The 13,935-nt window shown below is 43.6% G+C and overlaps 1 protein-coding gene across 1 annotated transcript; it reads left to right on the top strand.

The window, feature by feature from the left end:
- Positions 1–1,699: 1,699 nt before the first annotated feature.
- On the top strand, positions 1,700–5,296 carry LOC115407084 (interferon-inducible GTPase 5-like). Its single transcript, XM_030117445.1, has 3 exons — positions 1,700–1,813; positions 2,507–3,079; positions 3,913–5,296. Exons 2-3 carry the CDS (start codon positions 2,515–2,517, stop codon positions 4,551–4,553), a joined length of 1,206 nt encoding a protein of 401 aa, XP_029973305.1. The 5' UTR covers positions 1,700–1,813; positions 2,507–2,514; the 3' UTR covers positions 4,554–5,296.
- Positions 5,297–13,935: the final 8,639 nt, after the last annotated feature.

Below are 13,935 nucleotides of genomic sequence, written 5' to 3'. Positions count from 1 at the left end.
GTCAACAAAATCTGAATTATTACTGTTGTAGATTCTCAATGTGCACACATTAAAGAAATAAACCAAAATAATCCATCTGAAGACCAAAGAAAACAAGTCTTGGAACCAGACTAAAAACAAAAGAAAAATCTATGTGTTTCATGACTGCTTACAACTTCCAAGTGGATACAGAAAACAAAGAAAAAGCAATAATTGAAATCTGAATTTTATCTGGTTGTACATTCTCAATATGACCACTAGAGGTCAGTAAAGACTAATAATACAGTAACAACCTAAGGAAAGACTCACACAAAACTGACACTTCACAACTTTCTTCACCAAGACCAGATCAGCAGCAACAGAAAGTCCAGGGACCGGTACAGCTGCTCCAAGAAAAGATACAGCAGCGTACTATCTGATCTGTGCTAGATAAGCATCCTTCTTCTTCTTGATGATCTTGCATTGACTATTTATGTTTTTTTCAGTTTGGAAGGAGCTACGTGCTTAAATCATGGTGTAAAATTTGTAATACAGGCTGCTTTTACAGTCCTGTAGTGCAAGGACCCTGCTGTATCTGTAGTGTTTCTTTTTTTTTTTATTTTACTGACACCAAAATAGACCCAAATTTAACCCCTAACCATGCTCCAAAACTCACCAAATGTAGCATGCATATCAAAACTGGAAAAAAAATGTATGAAAAATTAACCCCATCACTGCCAGAATGTGCTCTCCAGTGCCACTGAGATGCACTAAAATGGCTGCCACGTCCTGCTGGAATATCGTAGACTGAGGGTTCAAACCAAGGCTCAACCTTTCGTCTCATCAAGACCTAAAAATCACACACTGACTGACACCCCTGAATTAAATGCAACAGGATTATCTGCAATTTGTCTTTCGAAATAAGATTTTCGCATCAATTTGGTCCTCATGATAAAAACATGTCCTTAAAAGTTGAGAGCACCACTAAATGACAGAGGAGAACATGCTGGGGGAAAAAAAACCATATAGCACAGTTTTTTTCATTGGATTTTGTGTCCCAAAATACTCTCGTGTTCCGGCCCTCATCATTTATAATGAAAAAAAAGTCACACAATGGAAAAAAACGCCTTTTCCAACCACCTCGAACAAGTGGCGAATGTGGCTAAACTTTGACTCCTGTTAACAAATCGAGCACATGTGACCCGACACAAGGTCCTTCCACAGACCTCCTTCCAAAGGTTTTTCTCACATTTGGCCAAAATCAATTGATCGGCAAGCAGTTTTCCCCTAAAGACAAATGTTTTTCTGCTGTGTCTCAATTCAGGACCATGAGACTCTTTTGACCATATTGGGACTTAGGCTGCAGTCAATCAGCTGAGAGCAGCTTGTCAATCAAACTTTTGACCAATCAGTGACTGAAGAGAGGAGTTTCTCTCTCTCTTCTCTTTATTCAGCATTTCCACTACTCCTCTGATACCTCAAAAATATAGGATAAGCCAGGTCTCAATCGCAGTTCAACAGGTCATGGGGTCCCGATCGAGGCTTCTTATAGTGTTATTTACAGTATAATTGCACTTCCCATTATAACTAGGTCTGCCTTTGAACATGCTAGTCACCAGAATATTAAAAAAAGTGATCTATATTAAACAGACAGTGATGAGCTTTTCACTTTCTGTTTCTCTATGATAATTTGACTTTACCGTAAAGCCTCCTCCTTCTCACTGACTGGTATAAAGATCAGCTCCTTTCTTCCCCAATCATTCTCAAACAGACTGTCCTCCAGGTCTCCATCTAACTTTGGAAACAGTCAGTCAGGACAGTGTTTCTGCTCCAGCTTCCGGTCTGTGAAATCCAGGTGAGTAATATTCTGTCTCATTTTGAATTGTATCAAATAGATTTCTCAACAGAACAGAAGAAACCATGTCGATGAGGTTGAACTTTAAGGTCAATGTGTCAAGTTAAGCTTTATACTTCTCACATACACAAACTGATATGAAGTGTAATGTAATGGCTGTGAACCAGAAAATAAACATAAAATGCAAAAGAAAAACAATATAAAAACAACGATAGTCAAACAAATTATTATATACAATAATCATAGTGTCTTTACCTCTGTGTGTGTGTGTGTTTTGTATTAAAATGTTATAATATGATATAAATCATCCTGTTTACTGGATGCAGAATAAGTTGTTGTTTTCTCGGTGTGTGCAGCGCTCACTGAGAGCCTGGTCTTTGCAGTCTGGCTCTATGACATTAATCCTGTTTTACCAGCAATGTTTGTCCTCTTGTAATGGGAAAGTGGGGGAGGGTGGATTGGTGTCTTTAAAAATCTGGGGGGGGTACCTGGCCCTTCCATTTCGTCCCCAGTGCCATCGCACCATGCATGGTATACACACACACACACACACACACACACACACACACACACACACACACACACACACACACACACACACACACTAACTTTTGTCTCTTTGATAGAAAGACAAGTCTGTACCTTGAAATCTTTGTTTTACAGGAAAATGATGGTTATTTCTGTTTTTCTAAGTTCATAGGATGGCCATGGAAGAAGAAAGGGACTTTATTACAAGTGAACAACAAATGGACATTAAAACAGCAATGGAAAAAAGTCTTGCTGATGGAGTTGCAAAGATCAAAGAGTATTTAGAAGAGCAGAAGAACACTCCACTGAAGATCGCCATCACTGGAGAATCTGGCACTGGAAAATCCACCTTCATTAATGCTTTCAGAAAAGTAAATGACAGCGATGAAGGAGCCGCCCCGACTGGAGTTGTTGAAACAACCACAGAGGTCAAAGAGTATCCTCATCCGAACCTCCCCAATGTCACATTATGGGATCTCCCTGGTGTTGGAACCCCCAACTTCCCAGCTGATGAGTACTTGAAGAAGGTTAAATTTGAGAGGTTTGACTTCTTCATCATCATCTCAGCCTGTCGCTTTAAAGAAAACGATGTGAAACTCGCTCTGGAGATCAAGAGGATGAAGAAAAAATTCTACTTTCTTCGTTCCAAGGTCGACTTTGATTTAGCCAATGAGGAAAGAAAAAAAAAAATTGACAAACAGAAGACTCTCAACGCCATCAGAGAAAACTGCATTGAAGGTAAATACACTTTTAAAACTATGGTATTGTGTTCAGTATTTGCACAAACATTTTGTTTTTTTGTTTTCAATTCAGTCATTTAATGTTATCACACAGGAGTTTCGTCTGTTCATGAACCAGCTCAAAGAATGTAGTTTCACTTTGATGAGTGAGTCTGGAAGGTGTTTCTTACCTGAGACTCCAGAGTTTCTAGAAAATCTCCTGTAAGTGATGAACTGGTGACCTGTCCACTGTAAACTGGGATTAGAGCTGAACAGAACTGAGTTAAAAGAAGCAGCATAGACAATGGATGGTGGAACTTGAAGGGGAAAAGGACTTTACAAATACAGATATGAGCCAATATAACATAAAAAAAATTATTTTAAATGTTCAGTGTTTTAGTATTTTTGCTTTTTAAAGCTGTGTTCACTATTAACCTGAGGATGTTTCTTGTTGTTTTAAACTAACTCTTTTAATTTAACACAGAGAAGTTTTGTCCACTCATGAAAGAACTCAAAGAATGTAGTGGACTCACTCTTACTGTGAAGAGTGAGTCCAGGAGGTGTTTCTCACCTGAGACCTCAGTGTGATAGAGTGGGACACTGGGTGAAAGTTGCTCGATTCTTTTGACAGGGCTCATGGATTTCAGATGGATTTCTTGGTCTCTTAATCAACCTCAAAAAAAGTACTAAACAGTATTCAAACATGAAAAATGACCTGACAAATACAATTATGAGTCAACATAACAGAGAATAAATACATTTTAATTCAAATTCTTAAGTTAGTCTTTCAGTGTTTTTGCTGTTCTAGTCTTTCTTATAAAATGATTTTCTGTTTTTTTTTTTTTGACACAGTTCTTCGTCATCAAGGCATTAAGGATCCGCAGGTCTTCCTCGTCTCCTGCGTTGAGCTCCACCTGTTTGATTTCCTTTTGTTACAGGAGACATTAGAGAGAGAGCTTCCTGCACACAAGAGGAACGCTTTTGTGAGTGCTCTGCCCAACATCAGTGAGGAGATCATCAAGAAGAAGAAGGATACTTACCAAGCACAAATCAAGTATCATGCTTTGTTGTGTTCAGGTGTAGCAGCTGTACCGATCCCTGGAGTTTCCACTGCTATTGATATTGCCTGGGTGGTGACAGTTGTCAAGGAATATGTGAACGGGTTCAGGCTTGATGAGAAGTCACTGAAGAGTCTTGCTGACTCCTCAGATGTGCCATACTCTGAGCTTCTTTCTGTCATGACTTCACAACTGGGGGCAAAAACAATCACCCCTGAACTCATCCTGAACCTGTTGAGCCAATTTGCAATGGGATCAGCAGCAGTCATGGTCGCAGAGGAAATCTCCAAATTCTTCTTTTTTGTTGGGATTCCAGTATCAATGTGCCTCTCTGGTGTTTCCACTTACAGAAGTTTGAATTTTTTTCTCAACCTGGTTGCTGATGACGCTCAGAGAGTGTTTGCAAAGGCTGTGAAAAAAAACAGTGAGGTGTGATTCTGTGACACATCTCAAAGTGATGTGCACTCAAAATAATCTGAGCAGATTAAACAGGAGTTACATACAAGTGTATCACAAGAGTGTGATCTGATCTGTATGAACTGTATGCAATAAGGGCTACTCATTTATTGTGAAATTGATTTTTGAATCAGTGTAATGTTAAATTTCAACACTTGTTACTGTTAATGTTGATGCACATGTTGACATTTATTCAAACATCTGAACCAGCATAATCAACGGATGTTTTCAGATTTTGGTGAAATATAATCTGGTGGGATTATAGATGAAAACAACATAAATGACAATCTGCAATTATAATTGTGTTACTTTTTAATCTTTTCTGAGTTTGATTTTTATTACTCATTTAATGATTGAATGACCTCTAGTGATCATATTGATACGGTAAAACCAAATAAAATTAATATTTCTGAGTGCTTTTTCATTGTGTGTATCATGTGAAATTTGCCAGCAGTCATGTAATGAATTTATTTCTGTTTTGTTGTAGTTTATGGTATCAGATTGGTTTCAAGAGATGTCTTTGTTTTCTTTGTTGTGGGCACATTGAGGGTCCACAACAGTATAAATCAGATTTTCATGATTTCTCTCAGCTGTCAGTGACTACTTTGACTTTCAGAAAAGTAGTCAAACTTGAGTAATAATTACAGTACAAATTTTGTTGAATATTTTTTGTTCATTCTTCTTTATTACATTATGAAATCATTTGTAACCAGGGCATACATTTTATGAGAAAATAAAGTGAGTAAGTAAAGTAAGTAGTCGGGGCTACTTGGCAGTGGGGCGGGGTCGCCGGTGGGGTCTGGATCAGTGGATGCCAGCTCAGGAGTGGGTGACAGTTATGCTCTGGGGTGGGTGGGGTCAGGGATGCTAGGTTCTGGTGCCTGGGAGTGGCCCCCTCCCATGAGACTGAGAGGTCAGCCTTGTTGGGGGGCTGGGCACCTCGGGCATGCTGCTGCTGGCATCGTTGGGGTAACACATTCTAAAGTAATATCATCATCATCATCAAACTTTATCGCAGACACAAGGTCCAGGTTAAGAACAGACACACACACAAAAGGAGTATAAAGTAGACACCTGTACCAGTGACGCCACAGTTCAGACTGATGGCATGTGGTACTAATACTAACACTGGTCAAACTCAAAATGATAGAATTTTCAGTCTTTACAGCCGACATATAAATTTGTGCATTAGGTTACGCAGTACCACATGAAATGTTTGAATTCCAGCTGTAACAAATAAATGCCTGGCACTCTCCCAATGGGGCTTTTTCAACAGAATTCTCAAACGGTCATTGTACGCCACATTGAGTTTCCGAATGCTCGACTGTTTATAGTTACACCACAGGTGGGCTGTATATAACGGTGTACAATATGCTTTAAATAGTGCCTTTTTCACTTCATTTGTTCATGCCCCAAACCTGTGCATGAGCATATTAGCCTGTGCATACATGCGACACTGCTGCTGCACGTCTTCATCATCTGTAAGTTCATCAGTGATAAAATGTCCCAAATATTTGTACTTGCTGACCACAGTAAGAAAATTCCCACATAATCTGAAGTGTGAAAAACTCAGGGATTTATCACCTTGCGTTCTATAGATCATCATCACACTTTTTCCAGCATTATTGATATCATAGTCAAAGCCATACTTGGTGCACACATTAGGCAGTTCCTGGAGTCCAGCGCTGCTTGGACTCAGGACAACAAGATCATCGGCATACATCAAATGATTTACAAGAGTGGAACCAATCATACAACCAGTCCTGCATACATTTGACTGCTGCAACAATTCATCCATATACAGACTAAACAGCACAGAAGAGAGGATTCCACCCTGTCTCACTCCATTGGTTACACCAAATAAAGCTGAGACACAAGTGCCCCATCTCACCTGCATCACCTGGTGGGCCTACCACTAGACTAAGATCCTCAAAATATACTTAGGAACTCCTCGCTGACGCAGTTTCACAAACAACTTTAGGTGGTTAACATGGTCAAATGGTTTTGATGCATCAATAAAGCATATTAGCACTGATGAGTTTTGACTATGATATGTCCTGATGATCTGTTTGAGAGCATATACATAAGTCCATGCCATGCTTTGTCTTAAACCCAAACTGATTGTCTGCAGAGTAGATAATATGCTGTATTCTACCCAGCAGTACCTTTTATAGAACTTTAGATGCAGTACTAGCCAGGGCAATGGGTCTGTAATTGTCTGAACTTCCCAGTCTACCCATTTTGTCCTTTATGACATGGACCAAAGTAACAGATAAATGTGCATCAGACAGGTAACATGTCATTACTGTAATGCATTGTAACTTTGTTGTACTTGATGTCTGTAAAGTGTTACATTCTAAAATGTTACAGTTACAATATTGCTTTTTTGGGTAATGAAGTAAAGTAACACATTAAATTTAAAATATCTTTAACAAAATGACATTATCAAACTACAGAAACATGCTTTTCTGCAATTCTCGGACCGTGTTTGCTTCAGTGTAAAGTTCTGATCCTTCCAGCCTGCACTGCAAGCTTACAGCCCAGCGGAATGATAACCACGATTATCGTTTCATCTCGCTCAGACCTTCGTTGACCCCATGATATATAGCTCATGAAGAAGATCACCTGATCATCTAAACGCCAAAAGTTCTTCAACTGAAATCCTACATGCCTGTGATCGCGTCTCTAAATCAGCACTATTACATTGTGAGCAGAGAGACATTTTGTTCATGAGTTGTGATACGGTCGCCATGCAAGGATTTTCCCTTGTGTTTCCAAAAGACTGTATAATGAGACTTTCTTCCGATAGTTTTCTATCATACAATAACAATATGTAGACAGGGTAAGTGATGATACGACTACATGTGCTGGGGTGTGCTGTGGTAAGACTGAAGTGTGTGTGTGTGTGTGTGTGTGTGTGTGTGTGTGTGTGTGTGTGTGTGTGTGTGTGTGTGTGTGTGTTCTTGTATTTCTATCCTTGTCGGGGCCAAATGTCCCCACAAGGATAGCAAAACGTGGAACGACGTGCCTTGTGGGGACCTTTTTCCGGTCCTAAGTAGGAGAAACAGTGTTTTCTTGACCATGTTGTTGTTACTGAAAAAAGTAAAAGTGCAAAAACATTTCTTTAAGGTTAGGCTTTGTTGTGGTGTGGGTTAGGGTTAGGGTAAGGGTCAGGGTTAGGGGCTAGACATGAATGGGAGTCAATGGACGGTCCCCACAAGGATAGAAATACAAGACTGTGTGTGTGTGTGTGTGTGTGTGTGTGTGTGTGTGTGTGTGTGTGTGTGTGTGTGTGTGTGTGTGTGTGTGTGTGTGTTGGGGTGCTGGTGGGATCTTATTTGTTTTTTCGTTTGTTTAATTTCGTTTTGACATGTCAGCATTATTTTCATTTTTAAAATGTTCACATACAAAAAAGCCGGCAGAATCTTCCTCAAACGATTCATTTTAGGAAATCTTGCTTCTGTTTTGTTGGTTTTCAGATTTCTACTTTTCTTTTAATTTTCAGTTTCTTTTTTTTTTTTTTTTTTTTGCTGACTTTATTAGTTTTCATATTATTCACAGGTTGGGACGTGACCTTTCCCATGTTCCCAATAATCCTTCCACTTTTTTAAAGCAAATGTTCTATTGCTGATTTCTGCTTCTACTATGTCTCTCATCAGTTCACCTTCCAGTCCCACTTTCACGACCCCTATCAATTTCTTCTTTTATTTTCTTTGTTCAAAGCCACTGTGCCAATCAGTAATCAGTGTTAGATCATGTTCACTGTTGGCTGTGCCAAAACATGCCACAATCGATGCATTCACCGATGTTTTCCGATGTTGAGGCGCAGTTGTGTGCCTCAACCTTTTTCTCCGGCTATAATTGCAGAAGCGTTAGTGGAAGCTGCTCCATGGGTCGGGTCCGTCAAAGTAGCCTCGGTTCACATCAAGGTGAAGGACTGCCAGAAGCCGGTTTATGGTGCTAAAATGGTTCTGCGTGACTGCAGTGTTGACTTACCACTGATCCCAGTGCATAAGCTGGTTAATGTTTCAGTTTGTTTCCAGGATGAAGCTAAGGTGATTTGGGAATCAGCTGAGGATGCATGTTTTTCTGTGTTCAATGTCACATTGAAGGAGAAGGCGTTGCCGGAGGAGTTGTATTTGATCTGTGATGACCAAGCTTACAAGTGTGTGCCGGAGGATGTGGGAGCCAGGTTGTGCTACTTAGTCTATCTGATTCCGCTCATCAGGAAGGTAGATGCTGCTGAGATTGCTGGTCTGTATGCTCCGTTGCACAGAGAAAAGAGAACGATTTCGACTGCTGATGAGGTTTTCAGCGTCCTGTTGCCATGGTACGGTGTTTATGTGACTGAGGAGGAGACCAAGTCCTTATCCAATGTCGTGGAGAGACACATGAATCTGTCTACCAAAGCGGAGGCTGCGGTGAATGAGGAGTTGCAAGAGGTGAAAGGTGTAGCGTTGGGGAACAGGATGTCATTGGATTTGATTTTGGCTGCCCAAGGGGGTACCTGTAAGGTTATTGGTAGAGAATGCTGTACTTACATATCTGATGCTACTGCTCAGGTTTTGGATTTAGCTCATGACACCGAGCTTGGGGTTAAAGAACTTCACGTGAACCATGGGTTTGAACTACGCAACTCACGCCGTGAACCGCGGCCGCTACGCACACGGCGCTGCCCCGTGTCTCCTGTATGAACCGTCGGATAGGTTAACAGGGGCGCCGATCTGACAGTCGGTGCGCGGTGCTTCCCACTTCCGCGTCCTGTGTGAACCAGGCGTTTGTACCCTACTGTCGGCGGACCTGCCCAACTATGTGAAAGACCGCCCTATCTCTCAATGATAAAAAATCCTTGAAAAAATTCCTAGATCCAGACAGTGATCTGGCTCTTCACCAAGGGATACAGTCAGGTCGGCACCACTCCAAGTCGGCCCCGGCCAACTCGGCACCGCCCCGGGATACAGTCAACTCGGCAGCAAGCCAAGTCGGCCTCGCGGGCGGGGGGGCTCTCGAGTGGCCAAGTTGGACTTGACTGTAAGCTGCTTACCAACTCGGCCAAAAGCGTCTTTCTTTTTTTTTTAATCACGATGGTGGATAATGTACCTGGAGCTTCATGTTTGACGTCCGAGTAGCTTAGCTACGAGCGCGCAGCGCTTAGCGGCTGTCTGGTCATGTGACCGGTCCCAAGGCATTCTGGGAATCGTAGTGCAGCGATGCCGGCTGCGCAGCGACGATTTGCAGTTTTTTTCGTGCCGGCAGCGCCGCTTCTCCTCACGTAGCAGGCGGGGGACTGGAGGACAAACTGTGTGGTTATGGTGACTGACAGGTTAGAGGTGGAGAATGGACCTGCAGCTTCATGGTTGACGTCCTGTTTGAACCGAGTAGCTTAGCTACGAGCGCGCAGCGCGAGCGGCTGTCTGGTCATGTGACCAGATCATGTGACCGGCATGTGATCCGCCAACGCCGCATGATCAAACCAGTCGCCTGCATTATAATTTTATTGTAATGTTCTCCACCCCCGAAGTTTGGTCAGCCAGTACAATTAGATTTACACTTAGATCTCAAACATGTAGGGTCACCGACTTGGAGTGGTGCCGACCTGACTGTAAACCCTTCACCAAAATTTAATGGATTCTAAGTTAGCCCAAGACCCACCTTTCCACAAAGTTTCATTGCAATCCGTCTATTACTTTTTCCGGGATCTTGCTAACAAACCAACCAACCAACAAACGGATGTGATTCCATGACCCCCTGGCGGAGGTAATCAATTCTTGTCATGAAATTAGCTACACGCAGCTTGGCTGTCCTCTCTTGTTAGTGCCTGTGTGGCATGGTGGGGAGTTGCACTCCCCTCCACTAGAGGCAGTATGGCTTCTAATTACCGTACTGGGTGTCTAGAAATACCCCTGCTCCGCCCTTCCTCTTCCTCTTCCTCCCTCATGGGGCTGACAGACATGTGGCTGCTGTCCTGACAGCGTGTCAGTGCAGGATAGTGTTGAGTCGTCCACAAAGGTACGCATGTCCTGTTTCTCTTTAATCCACTTAGCAGCACCAGCATTGTATTAACCCCAGCCCTGCGCTTCACAGCAGTGTATATTGACTGGGAGCTGGACTGCCCTGGAGTCTGTGGGTGCGGTGTGTTTTTCTGCAGCCACCGCTGCTGAATTGGGCTGTGTGCACTCTCCTTCATGCTGCCAGGTGTGTCAATCCCTCCTCAGTAGGGAACGGTGATTTATTGTTTAGATTAAAGCTAGGGTTGGCGATTTGAATTAGATACATTTTTTTAAATACTGGTTAAAATGATCTTTATGACCCGATGGGAAGCGATTCATGGCGTGTTCTTAAAGTAGTTTGGAAAATATCCGCTATCTACCGCAGGAGTAAAACGGGAAAAACAGCAACCAATCGTCTTGACGGGACACCTTTTTTAAAACCAATCAAATCCCTTCGCCGTTGGACCTGCCCCCTGCGCGTACATGTCAATGGCGTGCACTGACCCTGGTTCAGTGCGCGCGTAGAAGGACGGAGCGTCGTTGTAGAATGGCGGAGAAGAATGTTTAGGGGTTTACTCACCGGTGAGTGCGCCATAACTTGGCATAGTGCAAGTAAAGAAAAACGAAGAAACGAAGCGCTGAGGACAGGTTATGCCAGGAACGCACTGAACGCGGAAGCGCCGCGCGCACCGCGCGTGCTGAACATCTCCGCGTCCCAACGGAGCTCCTCCAATGGGGTGGGAGCTGGGCGGAGCCTTGGGAGATGCTACATTCGTGCTACATGCTAGTTTTCCAAGATCGCCAACCCTAGCTTTAATTTCAATATTTTCAGGTATAATTTCATGATTTGTTTTACAGTTGTGCAGTCACCAGCTGTAGCTGCTCCTGGGCTGACTGCTGTTTTGGCTCCCCTTCTCTGGATGTGCTAGGCACCTAATCCTCATGCCTTGGGCTCCTCAGGAACCCTGCTGCCCTAGCGTCCTGATGGGCGGCCCAGGCTCTTGTGTTGCCCACCTGTATCAAGCCTAGGCGCTTGGTTATCTGCCGTGTCCTGGCATTTTTACCAAATGCAGACGCGCTGTTTCTTTTGAATTTCTTAACTTTTCCGTTTCTCCTGTGGGATTGAGTTTATTCGTGATTACTTTTGTTTCATTGTTTTCAATTCCTTTTTGAGTATTTCGTCATTATTTCTGTTTGTCATTTTGTATTAATTGCTTTGTTCTCATTTTTTTCCTGGAGTATTGTTTAGGTATTGGACTTTTTGGTGGGGTATGAGGGCTGCCATTATTGCCTGAGTTTAATTGTTGTTTTTCTTTTCTTTTGACAGGTGCTGGGGACTCCGGAGTGGCAGCGGTTCCCTGGTGGTGGTCCCTTTTTCACTTTTTGTTTGCGGTGTCACGGGTGCTGTGTGTTTTGGATTCCTCTCCCTTTCTGTTACCGCTGTCGTGGTAAGCCCCAGCCCTGTCTAGTTCAGTTTTCTTTGGCAGGCCTCAACCCTGCGCACCTCCGCTACGCTTCCGCATCCAGTGCTTTCCTGGAGTGAAGCGAAGCGGGCGCACTGCGGAGAGCGAGCTGCGGCACGCACGGTGCCCCCTGCACGTGGTGTGCGGGCATAGGTTAACATGGGAGGCGATGAGAAACTCCGTGCGCAGTGCTTCTGCGTCCAGTGCGTAGTTTCCCCCTCCTTTCCCCAGTGACTCGCACCACTGCTGGGATGCGTATACACCCCCCCAGGGGGGCGCCACACACACTTTGAGAAACACTGACTTAAAGCAACACTAAGGAACTTTCAGTTTTCGTTGATTTTGGTGGCGCCAGTGGACAAAAACGGTAGTGTTTTGCCTGAAGGAATACTACAGTTCCCATGAGGACTAGCGCGTGGCGTCGTAAATTGCTGCTCCCGGTGGCGTGCTGTCGGACTGAACTCGCCTTCATTTGTTTCCAGTGGCTGTGTGAAGGATGGATAGTGACGAGGTAATGAATCTAATTGAATCTAATGGTGGCTAAACAATGTTATATCGTGATGTGACGAATGCCGTAAAGCAGTCTGCACATCTGGAGTTTTTTAGTGTGCAGGGTTCCTACCACCCTCCTCACAGTTTCTTAGTCCAAGTGAAAGCAATACTGACGCCCTCAGCCCATGACAGAGGGGTCATTCAACTAGTTGAAAGTCGATGTATCATCACAAATGATAAAATGTTTTATTAAGGTTGAAAAGTTCCTTAGTGTAAGTTTAAGGCAACTTTACAAAATTTACCTCAGTGCTGCCGCAATTGGCGCTGTGGGTAAATGCAGCCACCAGCCAAGGCGGCACGGGAGCGCGCACAAACATTTTACAGAATGTCCGTCTTCACAGCACTGCACCAGGGATGCTCCTGCTGTTTACTACGTCGCGGTTTACTGCAAGACCACAGTGCACATTATGTGATTTTTGTCAGCATCCATTTTCACTCCCAAATGCAGCTGAACTTCCCTCCATGAATATCCAGTATTTATTCGGGTCCCTGCCCGGCTTCGGTTATTTATTTTTTGTTACTCACGAGATAACGTTGATAAAGTCCTTTTTTTCTTCGTGGTGTTTTTTTTTGGGCGAGCGGGGGTGGGCGGGGCTCATGCTTCGATTCACAGACCGGGAGCAAATATATAATATACCGGGAGAGCGGACAAATGAAACTACAAATAGAACTACAAATGAACTTTCTTCTGTTGATTCTTGGTTTGTCAGCAAGTGAGCAGCGGCGTATTTGCGCACGCGCGATTCATTTGAAGTGTGGACGCAGAGTGGTGTGGGTCTCCTCTCTGCTCTGACTGCAGCAGGGAGCGCTGCGTGAGACTGGCCGCCTGAGAGTGCTTTGGGACGGGGGAGGGGCTCACGCAGCACCCGTTGCTTGTTGAGGACAGCGGAGACATCTTGTCATGTCATTCTCCAGAGCACCAGAAAAAGTCGCTAAATTTGTCGCTAGTCATTTTTGACAAAAAAGTTGCCAAGAGGCTTTGGAAAGTCGCCAGATTTAGCGAGAAAGTCGCCAAGTTGGCAACACTGCCCGCCCCTGATCCCAGCAGTTTTTGAGTCCGTGTCCACGGCGGCCATGTTCTTCCTGTTCGGCAACGTGCATACAGCGTCAATTTACGTCACATCCCCACGACTGTGCGGGAAATTCGGACCCCGAACTGCAACAAATTCTGTGGCACACAGCCTGTATAAGGCAACAGACAGATTAGCGGATTGGCCTGTTATTTTACGTTTTTAATGCTTCACGGCCCATTAGCATTGAATAAACTGGAAATGCATGTGTAGTTTTTCACAAATCTTGCCTTAAGTCCCTTTAAAGTGATAGTTCGGGATTTTTGACATGAATCTGTATGGCCTC

Source organism: Salarias fasciatus, chromosome 19 (genome assembly GCF_902148845.1).
Source record: "Salarias fasciatus chromosome 19, fSalaFa1.1, whole genome shotgun sequence".
In the NCBI taxonomy this organism is placed as follows: domain Eukaryota; kingdom Metazoa; phylum Chordata; class Actinopteri; order Blenniiformes; family Blenniidae; genus Salarias; species Salarias fasciatus.
The sequence above is the reverse complement of the archived record's forward strand: the minus strand, read 5'-3'. Positions and strand labels throughout refer to the sequence as shown.